The sequence below is a fragment of the Camellia sinensis genome, chromosome 8, assembly GCF_055761805.1.
Source record: "Camellia sinensis isolate YWXY chromosome 8, ASM5576180v1, whole genome shotgun sequence".
In the NCBI taxonomy this organism is placed as follows: Eukaryota; Viridiplantae; Streptophyta; class Magnoliopsida; order Ericales; family Theaceae; genus Camellia; species Camellia sinensis.
Window position 1 is genome coordinate 184,552,268 of NC_138968.1, and position 23,078 is coordinate 184,575,345.

At 31.1% G+C, this 23,078-nt stretch overlaps 1 protein-coding gene across 5 annotated transcripts; it reads left to right on the top strand.

Moving 5' to 3' along the window:
• Nucleotides 1–9,047: 9,047 nt before the first annotated feature.
• On the top strand, nucleotides 9,048–12,772 carry LOC114294435 (multiple organellar RNA editing factor 9, chloroplastic). 5 transcript variants are annotated; one of them, XM_028238572.2, is made up of 5 exons: nucleotides 9,089–9,591; nucleotides 10,067–10,164; nucleotides 10,262–10,327; nucleotides 10,420–10,596; nucleotides 12,483–12,772. In XM_028238572.2, exons 1-4 carry the CDS (start codon nucleotides 9,200–9,202, stop codon nucleotides 10,593–10,595), a joined length of 732 nt encoding a protein of 243 aa, XP_028094373.1. In that variant the 5' UTR covers nucleotides 9,089–9,199; the 3' UTR covers nucleotide 10,596; nucleotides 12,483–12,772. The 5 variants fall into 5 exon arrangements, with proteins under 5 accessions (XP_028094370.1, XP_028094373.1, XP_028094374.1 ...); XM_028238573.2 differs by lacking the exon at nucleotides 12,483–12,772 and adding an exon at nucleotides 10,690–10,800; XM_028238570.2 differs by having other exon boundaries at nucleotides 9,110–9,591; nucleotides 12,475–12,772.
• Nucleotides 12,773–23,078: the final 10,306 nt, after the last annotated feature.

Here is a 23,078-nt window from a genome sequence, read left to right on the forward strand (position 1 = left end):
TGAGTTTGAGCCCTTATAGAAGCATATATGGCAAACCATGTATACCTCATGGTTTAGCCACACCATGTGTACTATATGTTCAAGACCATGTGTCCATCATGGTTAGGTTATGTGTGGATAGACCATGTGTACCATGTGGCCTTTAAGGTTAAGCCATACCATGTGTACCACATGGTTTCCAACATTCACTACAAGGAAAAACACATTTGGCGATTAAATTTTTAGTTGCCAAAAGTCGGTTTTTAAGTTTCCCCGACTAAATTTTTTAGTTGCCAGTTTGGTCACTGGAAAACGGTCGGGAAAGGTATTGGCGACTAAAAAACTTTTAGTCGCCAAAAAACAAGTCTTTAGCGACCAAAACTTTGGTTGCCAATAGTCAATTATATTTTTTAAATTATACATTTACCGACTAATGTTTTAGTCGCCAATACTCAAGGAATCGGTGACCAAACCTTTTAGTCGCCAAAAGCTCATTCCTGAAAAAAAAAAAAAAAAAAAAAACTCTGCTCTTGTGGAGTTTCAAACCATCACCATAAACCTTATACAACACACTCTTTCCACTACACCTCCATAACACCATATGATTATATATGCAACATATATTATTTATATAGTACTTGGACCCGTATTAATATAAAAGTATATATATAAACATAATTATTTTTTATTGAACATAATTTATGTAAAAATAAATTATTTAGTAGAAAAAAAAGAGACCACTTTTGGCGACCAAACATAATTTTGGTCACCAATTCTATACTTTTGGCTACTAATTATTTTTTAGTCGTTAAAAAAAAAAATCCCGGGCTAAAATTACCACTTTTGGTTTTAGTCGCCAAAAAGCCTCACTTTTGGCTACTAAACATGTTTTTAGTCGCCGAATGCTTCACTTTTGATTACTAATTTTTTTTTAGTCGCCAAAGGACCTTATTTTTGGCTACTAAAATTTTTTTAGTCGGTAAAAGGCTCACTTTTGGCGACCAAACAGATTTTTAGTTGCCGAATACTTCACTTTTGACTACTAATTTTTTTTTAGTCGCTAAAAGCCATATATCGGCGACCAAACAGATTTTTAGTCGCCAAAACCTATATTTTTTGCTACTAAATTTTTCTAGTCGCCAAAAATCCTTACTTTTTGCTACTAATGCATTTTTAGTCGTCAAAACCTATACTTTCAGCGACCAAATGTAATTTTTTAGTTGCCAAAGGTGCTTTTTCTTGTAGTGATTGATTTCCAACGCATTCCATCCATATAATGACGGGGATCCAAAACAGTAAAAACAAACTAAGAAATTGGAAAAGCAAGATAGGAATATAAAGTGAGAAGAAAATGGAAAATTTCATATGATTGAAGCATGCTTTATCTTTGATCAAACAAATTAAGAACAGCCAGACATATAATATAACTTGTATTTAACTTATTAAGAATGTTACATCATTAAATCAACCCCCTTAATTAAGGTTAGCGGTGCCAATCTAGATGGGATTGTTAAGATTAGCGGTGATGCTTTTTGCACTTCCTTCTTTATTGATGTAAGTTTTATGCTTATTTTGTTTTCTTCATCAATAAAGTTCTTTTTGCATATCAAAAAAATAAAAATCAACCTCCTTAATTAAGTTGCTTCCCTTAATCTATATCATGAATCTTTCTAATGGATACCACTTTAATTCTATCTTTGATAAAATGATGTTATAGTAATTACAAGCGAATAAAAAATAAAAATAAAAAAAAAGCAAAATTGATCATCACATAACAAAAAGTTTAACATGACAAATCACTAACATTTTCTCACTAAAGCCACTTGGATTAGATTTTACTACTAAAAGGGTTGAACATGATAATATGTCTTATCATTTTAAGATAATTATTGGTGACAATAACGAATCAGTAACATTCTTTACAAGTTGAAGCAATTTGATGTAGGAGTTTGTGATGCTATTATTATCATCATCTGAGCAATAATGGTGAAAGGGAGACTTCGATGAGGTGATTGATACATTTAAACACAAAGTCTGAGATGAAAAACTTTAAGGGGTTGAAAGCGAAAGAAAGTTTTGCTTTTTTTTGAGACATAAATTGGCCCAACAACGGTGATGATGGTAACAATAACAATAATAATAATAATCAACTATTGTTTGGTTGACGACGAAATTAAACGGTAATTGGTTGATAGTGAAATTTAACAAAGGGAGAGCATGGGATGATAATGAAATTTTATTTATCACGAGTAACAAAACACAAATAAAAATTATATACAAAAAATATATAACGAATAATATGCCAAAATTATAATTATTACTAAATGAAAAATACTGTAGGAAAATTTTAAAACAACAATATCATTTGTTGATGTAAAACCAAAATATGGTTGATTGATAGAGATTATTTGGGATAATTTAAATAAATATATTTTTTAATTTTTTATAAAAAAATATATAAAAAATAAAAATATAATATAATTGAAATAAATGTATTTATTTAAAAATATCAAACAAACTCTAAAAATGAAAAAAATTGAGAGAGATGTTTTAATGGGATGGTGGTGAATAATTATGGAGAATAAAGGCCTTCAACTTTAACATGCCAATCACTGAATTTATGTCTCTTCCTTTCCCATCATCTTCCAATAAAAATGTTTCAGGGCTGGAAAAAGAAGGGAATAAAATGGAGGTAGAAATATGAACCAGAGTGCAATGAAAGCTGTATCACACACATTTTAGTTGCATGCACTAGTCTAGGTTGGATAGGACAGTTAGTTTACAACTGATTGATTTGATGGTATTTTGTTTTTTTTCTTTTTTCTGCTGCGATAGATTTGAAGTTATTAATATTGTTGGTTTGGTGAATTAAATAAAATAAAATTATGAATACAGTTAGATTAAAAAGTAAATAGTAATATAGTGATATTATGGGTTATTTTGTAAAGTAGAAAAAAATCAATTTATTAACTTTTATTTTGATCACATCACTTTTTTAATTTTTTTTGTACGTTTTTTTAAAAAAAATCAAAGAATAAATAAGCTATTTTTTTTTTTATTTCCCAAAACAAATCTAAGTTGGAAGAATAAGATAAAAAGTATTTGTTTGTACACTACTACCAGATTAGTAATATCATTATTGTTTACTTTATCATCTTTAAATGGAATTAATATTTAAAATTTTATAAATATCTGTTTTTCATTATATTATATGTATATGTATATATATATATATTATAAATATAATAACATAAAATAAATAAAATGAAAACTTTGGAACACTATGCCATTGGATTGAAATTTCAATCCTAGCCTCAATGACGGCATCCTAATGCCACCATAGTGTATAGGGCTGAGTAAGGAATCCGTGAAATCCGTAATCCGATCCAGTCCAGTCCAATCCAGTAGGTTTGGATTGGTTTTTTGAATCCGTGGTTCGGTTCCGGATTGAAAAATTAAAAATCCGTAGTTCACGGATTGGTTCCGGATTGGAACCGATCCGGACTGTATACAAATAGTTTATATTTTTATTATACACCCTCCTGCATAGTATCTTCTCTTATTTCATATAAAACTTAAATCCAAACCTAAACTTGCATAGTATCTTCTTTTATTACTTTTGTTTGCTAGTGTTTAGTGTTAATTTGTAATGGTCTAAATACTTATGGTGAAACTAGTTTCTTTATGGTTGTTTGAATTATAGAACAGTTTGTCGTTATTATGAAAAGATATATTGCTATTGTGAAACTAATATGGTGCTATATTTATATTTTTATGAAAATAAAGTGTTATATATATATTTTTGTTATTTAATTATATAAATCCGTGGTCCTAAACCGATCCAATCCGTATTTAAATGGATTGGTTTGGATTGGTTCCACGATTTAAACGGATTGGATTGATTCCAATTTTTCGGAATCCGTAGATAACGAATTGGTTCTGATTTTACTCCAATCCGATCCAATCCGAACCATACTCACCCCTAATAGTGTAGGATTTCTACTCCATTGGAGTAAGAATTCAAATGCTAATAAACCAACCAAACAAGATTTGTATGGGCCCATTTCATTAATAATCCACTCTCACTCAATTAGCAAAACAATCATGACCATTGAAGTTAACAAAAATTAGTGTATTTAACAAAATAAAATAAATTATATCAATAATAAATTTTATAAATATTATTCTCTTTGTTCTAAAATATTAATTATTTTTAAAAATATTAAAGACTAAGATAATACGAATCTTATATTTCTCTTCTTTTGAATTCATTAACATAAAAAATACAATTATAATGATTGATATTCCAAAGAAATTGTACTATCAAAGGGTAATTTTAGAAAGTCAATATTTTTAAAGTATAATAATTGTAGTATTAAAAAAAGTTAAATTTTTCAAAATGGACTAATAATATTATGAGAAAAAGAAAATTATAATTAAAATTATAATTTTTTTTTATAAATTTATAATTATTTTTTTTGAAAAATAACACTAAATTGTAATTCCGGTTTGAAGTCAAGCATGGTTAGTAATATAGAAGTTCGAATTCAGTCTAGATTTTGATATAATTTGTGTACTCTTTTTTTTTTTTTTTTTACAATGAAGGAGTCTTTTGGGAAGAAAATAAAAAGTCAGCTTTTAATTTTTTATTCATTTTGAGTCACATCACTTCTCATATTTTTTTATCTATAAAAAGATAAAATAGACTAAAAAAACTAAAAAATTAACTTTTTACTAATTTCCCAAAACACTCCAAAATGCCCAATGGGCTATATAATTTGTGTACTTGACTGTATCATTTGCTACCACAGACGAGGAAGACAAGTTTTGATACAAGTTAGAAGACCACACATAAAGCATAGATCATTGCACAAGTTGTTTTTTTTTTTTTTTTTTTCTAGTAACAATATTACAGAATAAGAAAATAAAAAATAGCTAGAAAATTAATTGGGTGACCCAAATTTATTTTGAATGTGTCTTGTTACACTAAATTTGAATCCACATTGAATATTTATCAATTGTGGTGCAATTTTTTTCTAATTACATAATTTCTTTCTTGATTTATGAATGCTTGTATGGTTACATAATGTGTATTTACCATCATTTTTTTTTACTAAAAAAAAGCATGCTCTGCGAGGATATTATTGTATCTGTAAGTCTTAATTCTGGAATAATTGATTGTCAGTCAGATTTAACCCAACTAATAAAAAGAGATCCACCATCGGAGCACACAATAAACCTCACTCGCATGCCATAATAAAAAGTAAAATCTCAATTAAAATACAATACAATAAATCGAATTTATTTGTGCCCTGAGATTTGAGCTCTACCCTTTTGTGTGGAAGGCAGGTGCCTTATCCACTTGGAAGTTGGCAGGTGCCTTATCCACTTGCAAGTTATATGTACCGTGCCATCATTTGAAAATGAATTTTGGGATCATTTGAAAATGGGTTTTGTGAAATTACTTTAAAGTTATTCAGTGCTGTCTGTCTTCAAAATTTATACTGATCACACAACCATGAACTCATGTTTAGCGCGTGACCACACTCAATTATAGTATTTTATTTTTGATTTGATCAATCTGAACCATTAAGCAACCGCAGTCAAAAGGGTCCTCCGACATTCAAACACAAGATAAACACCCCCCACAAAATAAGCAAATACGTATAAATGCATTTATATAAACACACATTTTAATATGAAAATTAATTTACACAAACACAAATTTCATACCAAAAAAAAAAAAAATCAATCAAAATAATACCGCGATAACATTCTTGAAAAACTATAATTATAGACATATTTGTTTGCAATAAAAAAAAAAAATCATAAAAGATGGGTGTTCTTTTTTTTTTTAATAACCAAAAATCATATCTTAAGTAGGATTTTTTAGACCCACCTTAGATGGGTAAACTTAATAAAAATGATAGAGACTACCAATTTTTAGGACCATTACAACTCTCAAAGTGATTCATACTATTTATGATGTGGGGCCCATACATATATAAGTGGTGTAGATCACTTTGACAGCTGTGGAGATATCTAAAAATGAATAGAATAGATAAGCATCGAAATTAATTGGACAATTGGGAAGCAAACATACTTATCATCAGGAACAAACATAATATCATTCTATATATAAATTTTATGCACAAATTTTATTTTTAAATCATTAATATTTTAATATATAACTCATTAGCTAATACTAAGTGATTACAACAACCACTCATCCAAAAGTCCAGGCCGTTGTGGCCAAAAGTTCACGTGAAATGTCACTCAAATTTGTAGTGATGGCCACCACCACCGTCACCCCACCACCACCCCACCACCAATTTTGGCAGTTGTGGAGAGAGCCATGCATGCACACATTTTCTGTCTATCTCACACGTGTCTCTCCCTGACATAGACACTGGACATTAACACGTGTGGCCACGCCCATGGAAATGTTGACTTCGACTCCCCCAACCCCAACCCCACCCACACGTGAGGCATATCTACCTTGTTTTCTTGCCGGGCCCCCAAATACCAACAGGCCCATTCGGCCCAGTCTGGGCCCAATACATTGTCATCAGCAGTAGTATTTTTTTTTCCCAGTGATAGCTCCTCCCAGATTTTTAGTGTCGCACCTTGCAACCCCAACCGCTGATTGTTTCAATAAAATTGGAATTGAATCTTAGCCGTTGATTTTGGACTGATGTTCAAAAGGTCAACGAAATGAGTGGCTTTGATTTGACTACAACGTCGGACCAATACTATATAATTAACAATAATTATTTTGTTGGTGGCTTCAACAACATGATTAATAAATAATTAGGGGAATATCTCTCTTGTTGCTATGTCACGTAACCACTAGTTGTATATAGTCAATATAAGAATTTTGGGGCTTGTTAATTTAAAAATTGATCGCGATTAAGACTAACTTTGGTTGAAATATTAAAAATTTTGTAGCAAGTTCATTGTGACAATGATACATTTTATTTTGTAAATGGGTTTCATTTTAAAAGTGTTTTCTATGTTGCCCAGATTCGTGATAACTGAATTATTAGTAGTAATTGTTATTATTATCCAAATGAAGTTGTTGACAAGTTTATGTCTATAGGTCTTGGTAAACATCTAGCATTGTTGAATTTAACAACATTAATTTTATTTTCTCTTTTACTTTAATTATTTAAATCTAAGTGACAAAACTACACGAAAAGATGAGAAGGATGAGGATAAGGATAGGGTGTAGGAGGAAAAATTAAGAATATAAATTGTCACAAAGGAGACAAATTTAGACAAAAGATTAAAAATAAAAAAAATTAACAACCACCATGACTCATTCTAAGCCTTATATCATTGGTCTTGTCTCTCCAAACTGCGACGACCATTTGGCTTCTAAATCATAGTTAATAAAATTAGGATTTGCAATTTCCAACATGATTGTTACATAAATCCGTTTTAATATAAACATAGAAAGAGACAGCACTTTAATATAAGTTGTTTCGTGTTTGGAATGATATTGATTATGTTAATCTTAGGTTTAGAGAAGATGGGAACAGCCACTATAGGTGGATTTGAAATTTATTGTGGGTGTTTGAGAAGTTGTTGTTTTAGTAGGTTAAAATTTTTGTGTTTGGGAAGATGATTCGATTGTGAGAGAAAAAATGAAATGATTACGAATTTGACATGATAGTTTGTCTTATTAACTATTTTAACCCCTTTTTTTTTTTTTTTTTTTTGTTTTGTAAACTTTTGCCTAAAGAAGGCTAAAAATTTTATTGCCAACACCTCCATCATCTCTCTCTCTTTTTTAATGATTTGTGTTGTTTTCGAAAGAGTTGGTGAGGAACTATAAACAATGAAGCATGTAAAATTATTAGAATGGAATCTTCTAACTCCTTTTATTATATTAGTATCCAAGTACATGTGATATGTGCCTAATTCAAGTTAAATAAAATGCAAAACAAAAGAACAAGTAAGAACCAAAAGAAAACCCAAAAGTACAAGTTGGAGAAGTAAAAACCAGTAGGAAACAAGAATTTATTTATTTTTAAATTCATTTATATATATATATATATATATATCTCTCTTCATTTCTCTAAGCCAACTTGTATTCTTGTAGTGATGGGTGTTCAAGTTGATCATGGTTTTTGGTTTTACTTATTTACTTACTTTGATCGTACAAGGAAGGTGCTTGTTAGCATCACCGATTTTTTTTGTTCCTCACAATTTCCTTCTGATAGTTTTATAGATAGTTTCATTAATTTATTAGCTATTTCCTTTATCTATACTATTATGAAAAAGCTACAACCAAGTTGATGAAACATTGTAATAGTTTTTTTTTTTTTTTCTGAAAATATCCACACTGGAGCTGTTACATAAGAATAGTTATGGCACAAAAAAATTACTTCATTTTTTTTCCCTAAAAAATCTCTCAACAGCTTTGGTTGTAGATTTTTATAGCGCACACATTTTTCTTCAAAATTGCCCGTTTACCATCTTGTTAGAGCTACTTCAGAAAACCCTCCCAAAGTCAACTATGTTTTTTAGTTTGTAGATTGGGCTTTCATTGGACCCATGAACTAGTTACTTTGTAGGCCTGTTTAGGCCTGTTTAGAAGTGGGTAATCTTGCTGGACAACCTATAGGATTACGGGTTTGAAAAAGTTTAATTATCCATAATTGGGTATCAAAAAATTGACACAAAAAATAAATAGATGATTGAGATTCAAATATTGTATTATGGGTCCATGTATAAATTAAATTTGGACCACACATTCAAAAAATTTAGATAGAATTCTGGACATTGTAGTGTGATTTTGGGCTATAAAATCTTATATTTCACATATTATACTTCTTACAAAGGCTTTTTTTGAGATGTGTTAGAATAACACATCTTTTTATCTTATTTGAATCATTTTAATTTTTATTTAAATTACATTATCTCTCTATCATACTTCACATCTTTTTATAAAAAAAATTAAAAAATATACTTATTATCATTCTAAACAATCCATAAACAAGTCACAACTGAACAAGGCCCAACGCCTCTCCAACCCAAAAATAACGAAATCGAGGCCCATCCCAAAATCCAAAAACACAGCCCGGTCCGTTTTCACACCAGTCATAAAAATCTGGGCAAAAATACAAAAAAATCCTACCTTGCTAACGCTCTCTCTGTATCTCTCTCTCTCTCTCTCTCTCTCTCTCTGTCTCTGAACTCGAAGATTTCAATTTCAATGGCTTCCTGCTGTAACGTTTCGTTTGTCAACCCCAAAACCCTAATTGTCTCTACTTCTCACCTATTCCAAAACCCTAGAGCCTCAATTCCAAAACCCTCCTTAAACCCTAGTTGTTTTGGACTCGTCTCGTCATTCCGGTTCAACTCACTGACCCACCTCCCAACTCGTCCTCACCATGCCTCCTCAATCTCATCCCCAATTCGGTCAGCCCTTGACTCGAACTACTCGTCGAAGAGGAGTAGCAGTAACGAACCCAGGGAGACGATAATGTTACCGGGCTGTGACTTTAACCATTGGCTCATCGTCATGGAGTTCCCCAAAGACCCCGCACCTACCAGAGAGCAGATGATTGATACCTACCTCAACACTCTCGCTACTGTCCTGGGAAGGTTCGCTCTTTACCCCTTTCAAAATAAATTTTCTTCTTGCTCTGTTTGGTTGCTGAGAAAATGTGGGAAAATAAAATTCATGTCTTTAAAATTTCAATATTAGTTAGAATTAACTTGAAAAGCTAGATGTCCAATATTTTGTTATAAATTCGATTGTTTGTTTTCAGTCTTTTCTAAATTCAATGATTTGAAAGCAACAAAAAAGAAGGAAAAATTGGGGCCAATTTGATATGATTATTTCGCTTTAGATGAAGTAGTGCACAAAAGAAGGAAAATTTGAAGAGCATCTGAGATAGACAGTTTGAATTTTTCATGGTTGCTCAACTTTTGAGATACAAAATGATAATAAGGGCCAAGAAATATGATTAATAAATGGAAAAAGCAATGAACTTTTTTAGAAAGGATCCCAATTAATGACAAAATATACCACACTGGCTTTTTTTCTCATCTAATTGTGTGTTTGCTTTGATGACAGCATGGAAGAAGCAAAGAAAAATATGTATGCTTTTAGCACCACTACTTACACTGGATTCCAGTGCACTGTATCTGAGGAAACATCGGAGAAATTCAAAGGTTTGTAGATATAACAAGTGCTTTGCTTGTTCAATAATCTGTTTCCAAGTTGATTACTGAAATTTGAACGTTACAAGCTTTATTATTCATTTTGTAGGACTGCCGGGAGTTCTTTGGGTGTTGCCTGATTCATACATAGATGTTAAAAATAAGGATTACGGAGGTCAGTTTGCTCAACTTATTTGTCAAATCGGGAGATAATTAGATAAATGTTTTGTTGACATTATAATTTTACTTTTTTGTTTTGTTTTTTAGGTGATAAATATATAAATGGGGAGATAATTCCAAGCACATACCCTACTTACCAACCCAAGCAACGTGGACCATCTAAATATGAGAGCAGAAGATATGAAAGACGAAGAAATGGCCCTCCTCCTGAACGGAGAAGACCGAAGCCAGAAGCAACTCAGTCTGAATCAGCCTCCAGATGAGGTACTCGTTCTGTATTTACATGTCTATGCATACCTTGGAGATATATCTTATGGCTTTGATTGTGACTATTTTTGTATCATCTTTGCTTGACAGTTTTAAATGTTTGACTGCTAACTTGCTAAGTGGTTGGTGCTCTATTAACCTGGACATATAGCCATTACTTACGTAATAGAAAATCTATGGTACTAGCACATGTTTCCAAAATTTGTGAAAAGTTTGAGGTGTTTTTTCATTTGGATGGAAAAAAGAGCTTGTTAAGCTTATTATAGGTGAAACTAGACATTAACTGGGTGGAATGTATTTAATCTCTCTTGCTCTCTGATATTTGGTAATTTCACTATAAAATATTTTCAAGCACATGAGACGGCATCATGAGGGTTGTGTTGCTTTTGATTTGGAAATCAATTCTTTGGTGCAAAAGACAATTTGGGACCCCTTTTCTAAACCAAAAAAGTTTCATAGCTTGTGTGATTTGAAAATTAAAAGTCAGTAATTATAGGGTGTTGTCAAATTCACTTTGTGGAAATTGTGCTGCACTAGCCTAAGTGCTTCCTCAACATCTTAGGCATGTGCCTAAGCTCATTTTCAATATTGATGTACTTAGAATCATATTCGGCAATGATACAACATTGTAGATTGTACACTTCTCAAAGCCATCTAAGCTATATTCTAGAGGCTGAATTCTTTCATCTTGGTAAGAACCCAATCTTTTATCTTTGCTTCGTTGTCTTCCTAGAATCTGTTGTCTTAACCCGTAATGGCTCGCAAGCCCACAATCCTTTTCATATTGTGCCTTGCTTTATTATTTCAGGGAGAACCTCTAGTGCCGGTAAATAAAAACTCAAGCTTTTCTCCATCTCCAAATTGATGTCCTTTATTTGTTTTCTGTCTCTTTGATACCAGAAGAACAGTTCACATAGGGAGAACTTAAGCAGGATCTATCTTCTTTTTTTCCTGATAATTATTCTGGATTAGGAAATCCATTAGTATGTTATCAGTTTTGTAAATCAGTTTTCTCGGCTTTATGGTTGTCTTAAATACTTTCCTTCTTCCTTTTGTGGTTGCTTTTAACTCTCAAGGGATTGGCCTAGTGAGTGCAACTTAAGACCTAGGGGTGTGCTCTCTCCAAGTCACAGGTTCAACTCTCATTAGAAGCAATCCACTCTTTGGGGTCACGACTGCGGATTTTGCCCAAGATTTGCCCAATCCTCGTGGAGGGGTTAAACCCTCAAGGGGTTGGCCTAGTTGGTGCAACTTGAAACTTAGGGGTGTGCTCCCTGTAAGTCACAGGTTCAACTCCCATTTGGAGCAATCCATTCTTTAGGGCCACGTCTACAGGTTCTGCCCGAGATTTGCCCGATCCACGTGGAGGGACGCTTTGTGTGCGTCCCGGGATTAGTCAAGTTGCATGTAAGCTGGTCCGGACACTCGGTCATCAAATAAAAAAAAGAGTAGGATTTCATGAGACTGCAGCCTCATCTTCTCAAACTGGCCTGTGAATTAAGTGCAAATCAGGTATGGTTCATGATAGGACAAGTGTGACCACATGAACTACTACAAGCACTCCAACAATCACATAATGGTCGCATCTGATTAAGTCTTTTAACCGCATAATAATGTCAAGCTTTTCTTAGTTTGTTCTTTCCCTGTCTTCCAATTAATCAAACTAAATCAAACGAAACCAAGTCTTAAGTCCTATTAAATGGGATTGACTATATGAATTTTTCTTCTCCACTTGACTCAACTCTATTCAAGGTCATTTCGTTAGTCAAATCAAGAAGATTCATATCTTTATTTATTATAATAATTCACGTTAATTTATGTCTATCCCTTTCCCTAACGAAGGAGTTAACATTTTCTTTTTTCTTGTGCTTCAAGAAGAGCAGCTTGGAACAATCGTCTGTCTGAGTCATGCAGAGACAGGCACCTTAACCGAAGGAAGGAACTACGAATATTCTCTCAGAGACTAAAGCTCATCTATCAATGGAAAAACCTCTTCGCAAAGTCTTGTATCCTGTAGATTATCTAATCGAGAAATCACTGAATGAACATTTTGCATGTTTAGAAACCAGATGGATGTGCCTCTTTTGTTTGATTGCATTTAAAGTGTTTAAACTTGTCTATTTTTAATATTCGCCTTTGATATTTTGATTGCAGATGAATACTGCCTTTGATATCTTGTATCTCAATTGTTTTTAAGTATTTTTCTGTATAGTTAGGTCCTGGTAACTAGCACCTTATGAGGTTGTTAAAGTTCAAATAAATATCAAAAGAGGTAAAATTTTAGGCTCCGTTTGGTTAGGTTTTCAAATTATAGTTTCACTCATTGATTTGAGTGTATTGTTTATTTTGAATTTTCAAATTATAATTCTACACCTATTTTTCAAAACTCAATTCAAAACATAATCATTATTTTTCAAAACTCATAACCAAACACATAATTCAAAACTCTTTTCAAAACTTAATTTAAATCAATATTTTAATTTTTAAAATTTTTTAAATATTTAAATATTTTAAAAATATTTAAATTTTGTTAAGATTTTAAATATTTTAATATTTAAATATGTTATGATTTTTTTAATTTTTGAATATTTTTAAATATTTTAATTTCAAAATATTACGATTTTAATTTTTTAATTTTTAAAATATCTTATAAAAATAAATTCAAACTCTATTTTATAAAAATATTTTTAAATATTTTAATTTTTTTGTTATGTATTTGGTTACGATTTAAGTGTAGAGTTGTAAAAGTAGTATGGAGTTTGGAATTATGTGTTTGGTTATGAGTTTTAAAAATAATTTCTTAATTGAGTTTTATTTTAAGTGTTTGGTTACGATTTGAGTGTAGAGTTGTTTTTAAATTTAAAATATTAATATTTTAAATTATTTAAATTTTTACTATTTAAATTTTTTGAATATTTATTTTAATTTTTTACTTATTAAATTTTTTAGATTATTTAAATTATTTAAATATTTATGATTTAAATTTTTTGAATATTTATTTTGAAAAAAAAATTTATTTCCTTTGTAGTATTTTCAATTAAAAAATTGATTAATGTTATTTTCCATTAATAATAAATTTTTTTAATTGAATTTTAAAAAGAGTTTGGTCATTAGTGTTGGTCAGAATTTTTAATAGTGTGAAAGTAATATATTTTGTTATGAGTTATAACAATTTGAATTAAGTTTTGAAAACTCTTTCTAAAACTCATAATCAAACAAATTTTCTTACTTCACATGTCAAATTAAACTTTCAAAATTCAATTCCAAACTCAATTCAACACTCTCTTTAAAAACCATAACCAAATAAATTTTCTACACTTAAATCATAATTTCATAATTCACAAACTCAAAATATAATTCATATTCTTAAATTATATTTACAAAATTTTACCAAATGCAGCCTTAATATACATCTATATATTTCTCATATTTTAATATTTTTAAATATATTTTGATCTCAATCTGTTGGGTTAAGCCTTTTGATCAGTAAATGAGCTCACCACATTAGCCTACATGAGCCAAAATCTGTGTGGCATCATTATTTCCCCACGGACCGACCCATCATTTCAGGCACCATTTTATGGGTCGGATCTGAAGCCGACCTCTATGAGGGTGGGTGAGGAATGTCTGGGTCAAATTAGGGTATCACATGATTCTCAACAAATCTCAACAAATGTAGATTTTGGTTAAATATAACTTAACAAATCATAAATCATAAATTCTTGTTCCATCATCGTCAACAAATTATTTCTAAATTAATTTTTAGTTAACTTTGTAACAGTATATGGCTACATGTAGCAATACACTATTTATCAGGTATGGTGGTGTTTGATAAGTGGTTTTAGAGCTAAAATAGTCACAAAAGACAAAATAGTCTATTTTAGCCACAACAAACAAAACATCACATCTAACACATAATCATTTCTCTCTTCTCTCACAAAAAAAGTCAAAAAAGCCAAAAAGTCCTTCCCAAACCAAGCTTTTTAACCCAGGCTAAAATAGCTAAAAAAATCAAATAGCCAAAAAGTCAATCCACTTCCCAAACGGAGACTATATAATATTTTATCATTTACTTATCAAAAAAAAAAATTATTTAGAGTGACTTAGATATCCTATCGAACGATTGGCTGCTGCACAATTTTTTTTATTTTTTATTTTTTTGAGAATATAAAATTGCATAGATATGATAACAATATAGGAGCTTTTCATGACTGGCCGGGCAAACTGGGCAATTTTTTTTTTTTTTTTTGAGGGAATATGAAACTGCATATACACACACACATATATATATATATATATATATATATATATTAACAATATAAAATTAGCAACTTCTAAGCTATTTTTTAATAATACAAAATGAATATTTTATAAAATTAAATTTTATAATAAAGAGTCTGATGAAATATTTATAGAAAAAAAATGTTATAATTTTTTTATTATAATTTGATTTAAAATTTACAAGCTGATACGAATCCTCCAAACCCAGGGAAAGTAGCGATACTTTTGTTCTTGTTCTTGTTTAAGAGTTCAGATTTTCTCCGGCCAACCTCTCCAACCCTTCCTCTGGTCAAGGGCTAGGATTTGGCCACGTCATTTTAGAGAGGATCTACGGCTTAGATCAAATTAGCTTAAAAAAAAAAATTGAATTCATTACACAGCAAACAGCGCTTCCTTCCCATTCACTTTTCCCCTCCCTCTTCACCGACGACGCCATCTCGTGACACTGACGACGGCGATCCAAGTTAGCGGTGAACATTGACGGTCTCTCCCTCTCTTCCTCTGTCTTACTCCGAAGATTTCAACCGCAATCCCTCTTGAGCTTTGGTGAAATGGGTTTTTTTTCTAGATTCTCCAATTATTGAATCTTGAAACAAAAACAAAAAAAAAAACCAAAAAACAAAAAAAGGGTCGGTTCCTGAAGTGGGTTCAATTCATTCAGATTCTTCAATTTCTGCATCTATGGCGAAGGACCCAAAATGGATCTGTTTGGGATCCTTAAAATTCTGAGTTTAGAGGATGAAAGAATGACTTGAATAAGAGTAATGATGATGATGATGAAGAAGAAGAAGAAGATGATGATGTTGAAGAAAGGAATAATAGTTAAAATTCCAAACTAAGCTTTGGAATTGTCATTGTATTGTAGTCATTGTGTGGGTGTCCTCATGCTCTTGCTCATGTTCTTGACTGTGGAAGAGAGAGGGGGAGAGAGGGAGAAAGCCAACCAATATTGAAATGAGCTCAATTCAATTTTTTTTTTTTAAGCTAATCTGATCTGAACCATAGATCCTCTCCAAAGTGATTTGGTCAAATCCTGGGGAAAAAGGGTTAGAGAGATTGGCTGGAGAGGATGAACTCCTTGTTTAAGCCTCACTGATAAAGCTATACTACCTACATCTCTACATCCCAAACATTTCCAATTCCATGCAGTAAAGCATATATGACCAAAGAACTTTCATACAGTTACTTAACGGGATAGACTTGTCTCATATTCATGTTTTAATATGGGAAAATTTAAATGGCTTGCAAAGCTCACTATATGTTTTATTTTAATAATTTGAACCGTTATCTAGTAAGATTCGTTGAGTAAAATATTTATGTCAAAAATCAAGATAATTGGATATCGATAGTTATATGTTTAAATTAAATTTGTATTACAAAAAATAAATTTTTTTAAAAATATTAATATTTGTTATTCATTTTTTTAAAATAAATATGATTGAAACATATAATTATCGATATCAAATCATCTTAAATTTTTGTATGAATATTTTACTTTACGAATCTAAAAAAATAAACAATCTAAATCACTAAAATCAGTTTCATAATAAATTTATCAAACCTAAACCCTCTCTCCAATGGTCAGAAACTACACCCTTATTTAACTATTTGGACCAACTTGAATTAAATTAATTGTTTAAACATCAAGCCACAGATGGGTATCATCATAACTTTAACCCAAAAAAAAAAAAAAAAAAAAAAAAAAAAAAAAAAAAGCAAAAGGCATTACAATTAAGATCCACATTTTCATGATCCCCATGCAAAAAAGGCCGGCCACATTGGACTATTCTCCCATTTCTTACTTTAGAAAAGAATGCAATTAATTTGTTAATATTAAAGAAACAGTTGTTAACGAAACATTACAATTTACAGATTACATAAACAGTAATCATTAGCCTTGATTGCGATTTGTTTTTGTTCCAGTGCCTCCCGGGTTCTCAGGATTCCTTTTTTTTCTCTTTAGCTCTTCACTCAATTTTTATAACCATCAACTTTTGCCGGCACTTAGAGTGTTTTTGAAAAGTTGATAAAAAATTGATTTTTAATTTTTTATCAAATTTTTTAGTTTTTTGAGATGTGATTTGAGAAATTGATAAAAAATTGACTTTTTACTTTTTAGTTTAATATCTATTTATGGTGTCAAATCAAATTAAAATGACCAAAATACCCTTACTCAACATAAGAATTTTATTTTTTTATTTTTTTTCATAGGTCCTAATTTGTAATTTTACACTTGCGTTTTAGCACTTGCCAAATCAATTTTCTGACGTTTTTGGCACTTACATTTTTGGACATTTTGTCCAAAAACGTGATTTTTTACTGTGTTCCCAAAATAACACTAATACTATTAATAATTTATTCTCTCTTTGCAAATTGATTAGTGGTTTGTTATATAAATTAAAAAAAAAAAAAGAATATGGAGAGTAAGTTATAAATTGTAAGATTTTTATATTATTCTTGTAATTTTAGTGTTTTTAGTTTTATTTGTATAGAAAGTACAACGCACAAACATTGTTATGGTCAAACATTGATTTGAATGGAGCAAAATGTTTCGTTTTGAAAAAATATTTTAACGAGTCTAGTTTGTATGATGGATGGTTCCTTAATTCAATAATAAGAATACTGGTTAATTAATTTTTCATTATTTTTAAGAAAGTTTGATTGTGTTTCTTTATTATTTGGTGGGTATATGATATTTAAGCCTATTACACTAACAAAAATGTTTGGTAGCCTAAAAATGAGGGCCTCGAATGGCCCGAATGGGTGTGGGCTGGACGCCCGATCAGGTGAAAACTTATCTACCGCGATTGTTACCTTTATTGACCGCGACTGTTAGCCTTCTCGACAAACAAGCAGCCGGACGTTTGCCCAGACGACTGACAAAATGAATTTTGAGTCATTCGAGCAAAGCTCCTTTTCGGGTTATCAAGCATTACTTTTATATTAATTGTTAGCTTTTTGTTTTCTGTGTAGTATTTTTTTCATTAATTTTTTAGTTTTAATTTGTAACATATTCACTAAAATATGACGATCTTATTAATACAAACAAACATAAATATTTTAGCGTGGAAAGAAAAAAGAAAGATAAACTTATGTCATCTTAAATCATAAAAGTTGAGATATTTTTAGTGTGAAAACTTTGCTAACTTAGGCTGATTCATTTAGAATTTTTTGAATACGTGATTTTGTGGTAAAGAATAATTTGTATAATATAAAATTTATGTAAGGTCTATGTGACATGTGGTAAAAGTTAATTTCTAAGTAATTTTTGAATCAATGGTATTTTATATACATTAATTAATGTATCAATATATGTATATCATTATCATTCTAAAACGATAGACCTTATTTATTATATAAATTATAAAGATTTAAAATCTCTCAAATTATGATATATTATTTGTTAGGAAAATGCCTGGTAGCTCGAAGCTACCAGGCTCGAAAATGGCTCGAGAGGAAGAGAGGGAGAGGGAGAGAGAGAGAAAGAGAGGGAGAGGAGAAAGAGAAGGGAGGGAGAGGAAGAAGGTCGGCGTCGCAGCACCCCGCCCCGCCGTCGTCGCAGCTCCCGCCGTCGCCTCTGCTTCCTCCTCCGTCGCAGCCCCGCCGATGTCGCAGCACCACCGTCATCTGCTCAGCCTCCCCTCTTCCTCAAACCGGTTTTTATGGCCCCCTCCCCTCCCTCCTCCTCCTCCTCCTCCCTTCTCTTCTTCTCCCTTCTTCTTCTTCTTCTTCTTCTTCTCCCTCCTCCTCCTCCTTCTTCTTCTTCTTCTTCTTCTTCTTCTTCTTCGTTCTGCAAAACCATGGAAGAAAGAAAAAAAAAAACAAAATAAAACAAAAAAAATAATAAAATCGATACCAAAACGACGTCGTTTTGATGTCGAGTCGCGTTTCGAGCCGCGACATTCGAGTTACGTAACATAATCGTATTTGTTAATACATTAATCAATATGTTAAATAATTTTATTTATTGTTGAATTGATAAGACGTATTACTGAGATGCTCATGGCTCATAATTGAGGAGGTACCGAATAAGTCACGCGTCCGATCAAAAAAAAAAAAATAAGTCACGCGTGGGGAGCTATACAACCCACACGTGGACCTATTTCTGACCGGTAACCTGATTTTGCAGGCCACACACGTTTAACTAAAAATTGAAACAACAAATAAGGAAACAGGAAGTGGAAGTAGCCAGTTGTTCTTTGGTCCACGTGTGTCAAATCATTAAGCTACTAGACATAGAACGCATATCCCTGGGGTAATGCAATCATTAATCACCCACCAAAGGATGCTACATCCCTCGAATTCACGCCCCCCCGAATCCCCCGAACCAAAAACGACGTCGTTTCATCGTTTTTGGATTTTTTTTTTTTTTTTTTCGTTTAATCAGAGATGAAGCAGAGACAGAAATGAAGAAAGAAGAAGGGAAGAAGAGAAGAAGAAGAGAAGAAGAAGTAGAGGCAGACGACGGCGGCACGGTGGACGAGCTGCGACGATCGGTGATCTGCGACGATGGCGGAGCTGCAACGATGGCGGAGCTGCGACGATAGCGGAGCTGTGACGATCGGCCGATCGGCCGGAATGCAGGGGCCCATGTGTGTGTGTGTCTCCCTCTCTTTCCCTCTCTTTCCCTCTCTCCTCTCCGCTCTCCCTCTCCCTCTCCCTCTCCCTCTCCCTCTTCCCCCTGTGTCTTTGAGCTCGAAAATGTCGAAAATGGAAGAAAAAAAAGAAAAAAAAAAAAAAAAAGCCTAATGCCCAAAACGACGTCGTTTTGGGCATTAGGGGGATTAGGGGGGGCAAATTTTCGAGCTCTGAAACATTATTCTTTTATTTATTTATTTATTTTGTTATCAAAAATAGAAAAATCAACCTGACTTGAAAATTTTGGTAGATCAATTGTTTCATATTTGTTCCCAAAAAAAAAAAAAAATGATTTAAATATTATTTTTGAATTTTCTGAAAACACCCAATTTTCAGGAATAGTTTTAACTTCATTTATGAATCTAAAAATCATTTGAACTGTTTTCAAATTTTAATTATTTTGTTTTCAATGTATAAAAAGTTTTAAAAAAAGTATAAACAAAAACATTGGAAACAATAGCTTATCCTTATAATGGCAAACTTGATATTAAAGCAACTTTCACATCCTTCTATGGAATAAATTGGGCAAAATATGATTGTATGAGAGCATCTCCAACGGTGACTCAAATTTTTCACCAAATCTGAGTTAAAAATGACTCATTTTACCAAATTTGATACCACTCACTCAAACGGTTTATCTTTCACCAAATCTATCCCGGGACAACCGGGTGGTCGACCGGCCAGTTGACCGATTAGGCAAAAAATTTTTTTTTTTTTTCCGCGAATTGTCTAAACTTTTTTTTGAACTTTCTGAACTTTTTTCGGGACGACCGGGTGGTCGACCGGCCGGTTGACCAGTTAGGCAAAAATTTCTTTTTTTTTTTTTTTTTTTACGGTTTGAACTTTTTTCCTGAACTGTTTGAATTTTTACTGGTCGACCGGTTGGTCAACCGACCGAGCAACCGGCTGGTTGACCGGTTGGTCTCCCTCCAACGATCACCTACAGTGTTTTGGTGAAATCAGTATTTCGTCGTCAGTTTGATAAATTTTTTGATGAAATCTCAATCTGATATTCATTTGATGCAACCGTTGGAGCAGTGAACATCAGCTTTTTCATCAAAATTTGAATTTGATATCAGTTTTGGTGAACCGTTGGAGATGGTCTGAGCATTCTTACTAGCTTATTTATATTTTATCTTAAAATATTATTAATAAATTTATTTTTTATTTTAGGAATCATTTTTTTTTATTTATTTTCTTCAATAAATTTTCTATTCTTTCTTTATTTTATTAACAAACTCTTTATTTTTTTTATTCTATTAAAATATAATTTATAATTATAAATTTTAAAAAAATATAAATCATAAATGTGTATTGCAGTCCCTAAACAAAGTAAAGCAATATATATATATATATATATATAAGAGAGTTATAGTGACTCCCACTCTAGCAAATATTAGTTTAGGGTGGTTTATAAGGGAGCTAATGGGGTCGTATAAAGGAGCTCCAACTCCCTAAAATAGGTAAGAGAATGATTTAGAGGGTGCGGTGAGGATGCTCTAATAGGGAGCTTCTATTTACACATTACAAATTTTTTTAATTTATATTATTTTTTTCATTTGGTTATTTGAATAATTAATTTGTATTTTATAGGTGATATTGAAAAATTAAACTTTGCTTTATACAAATAACTCGATCTTGACTCGTGTTTAGCTTATTAAAAATACGTTTGATTTTAATTCGTTAGTAAACAAGTCAATCTTAAATATATTTTAGAGTTCATTAAAATTTTCAAATTATGCTTAAACAGTCAATTGTTCATTCAACTCTGTTCAATTAACATAAATCTATATAAAAATATAAAAGAATAATACTATATGCATCAATATAATTTTAAAATTTTTTGGTCTTCATAATTTGTGTAATAGATGGGATCATAATTTTAAAATAATAATGTAATAATTATATTAATATATTAATTAGTATACTAATTAGTACATATAACACCATCAAATACAAAATCACTCCAGTTCAACTCAACAACGATTCATTTAAGATTAATTTAAAAATTTAAGAAATTAAACATAAACAAATTTTAAAACTAGATAAAAAATTTAAAATAAACTTGAAGAAATAACTATCATGATGCGACCATTGTCCGCTTACGTTTTTTTTGACCCACTGAGAACCTGAGACTCTCAGACTCCAACCGTTACCATCGTTTTTCACAAATTCTTTTGTATGACTGAAATACCCTCCTCCTAAGCTGACCTCGGTTAATGATGCTCTACTCTTCCGCAGTCCCCACAAGGTTTGATTGATTCTATAGAGTAACAATTTTTGTTTTCTCATTTAATATTTCGAAACATGATTTGCACATTTTCCACGAAGTTTCTAACATTCGAAATTTAAAACTGTTTGACCTCTCTACACAGCAAAATTGTTGGAAACTTTACATTTTTCAAGGAATACCTATTACATCCATGAAGTTTAGAAAATTGGTATAGTTATTGTAATTCTAATTAAAATAAATAAACCAAATCAAATTAACAATAATTCTATACTTATTATTTCTTTATACCAAGACTAGTGTAACATTTTATGTGGCACATCTACAATCTTGGAATATTAATGGAGCTCATGTAAGATTTATTGTATCAAATGTCATGACATGAGATATTATACTAAGCATTTTGATTGTCTTCGAGAGGGTGCTTTCTAGGCTTGTGGACTCATGAATTTTATTTTGATAATTTAAACTGATTATTTTATAGAACCTTTGGTGTAATATGATAATCATAACCTATTTAATTTATGTATTTTTTATCAAAAAAATTGATGGTCTATTTTTCCAGCTACAATTGCCATTCATTTTTTTTAGAGATAAATATAATAAAGTGAATAGCCTATGATTATGATTATTAGATCATTCAAGTTTTTTTTTTTATGAATAATATATAAAAAATAATTTTATAAAATAAATAATTCAACTTATCAAAATAAGACCTGCAATGGGCTCAACGTGCTCAGACAACAACCTCCAATTCAATTCTTGGACTAGAAGGAAGCACAATTCATATACTAAATGTGTTATAAAAAAATATAAATATAATATTATTGTTGAACTAAACTTTATATTCATATCACAATCAATTGAGATCTATTATATTGAATCATTTGTTGTTATTTCGCTATCGATATCAACAATAAATTAACAAATACTAATCGATAGCTCTGAATCATTAAATTTGGAGAGTCTCATCTCATATTCTTTTTTCTTTTTTTTTATCATGGGTAAATTATACTTTCTCTCTTTAAAATATTTGACCTTTTTTCATTTTGATTTTTAAAGGAAAGATCCTTTCACTTTGGTTTCTAAACAATCAAATCATTTTTCCTTTAATCTAAATTTAACGGAGGTTATACTTTCATCATTAGAATAATTGACTCTTGAAGCATAGATCTTTTCTTTCTTTGATATGGAATCTCTAACCAAAAAATAATGTTTAACTAAAATGGTTAACCCATTATCATTATACAATTAATTTGAAATAACAAAAATACTGAAAATTTTTACAATCCCATGAATGGTACAATCCAATCTCTTCTACTTGCAATAG

What these genes read in the sequence shown, in the direction of transcription:
- LOC114294435 (XM_028238569.2), top strand. Translation starts at nt 9,200, where the DNA reads ATGGCTTCCTGCTGTAACGTTTCGTTTGTCAACCCCAAAACCCTAATT. An exon ending in AACATCGGAGAAATTCAAAG is followed by an intron (nt 10,165 to 10,261) that starts GTTTGTAGATAT and finishes TTCATTTTGTAG; the next exon opens with GACTGCCGGGAGTTCTTTGG. An exon ending in TAAAAATAAGGATTACGGAG is followed by an intron (nt 10,328 to 10,419) that starts GTCAGTTTGCTC and finishes TTTGTTTTTTAG; the next exon opens with GTGATAAATATATAAATGGG.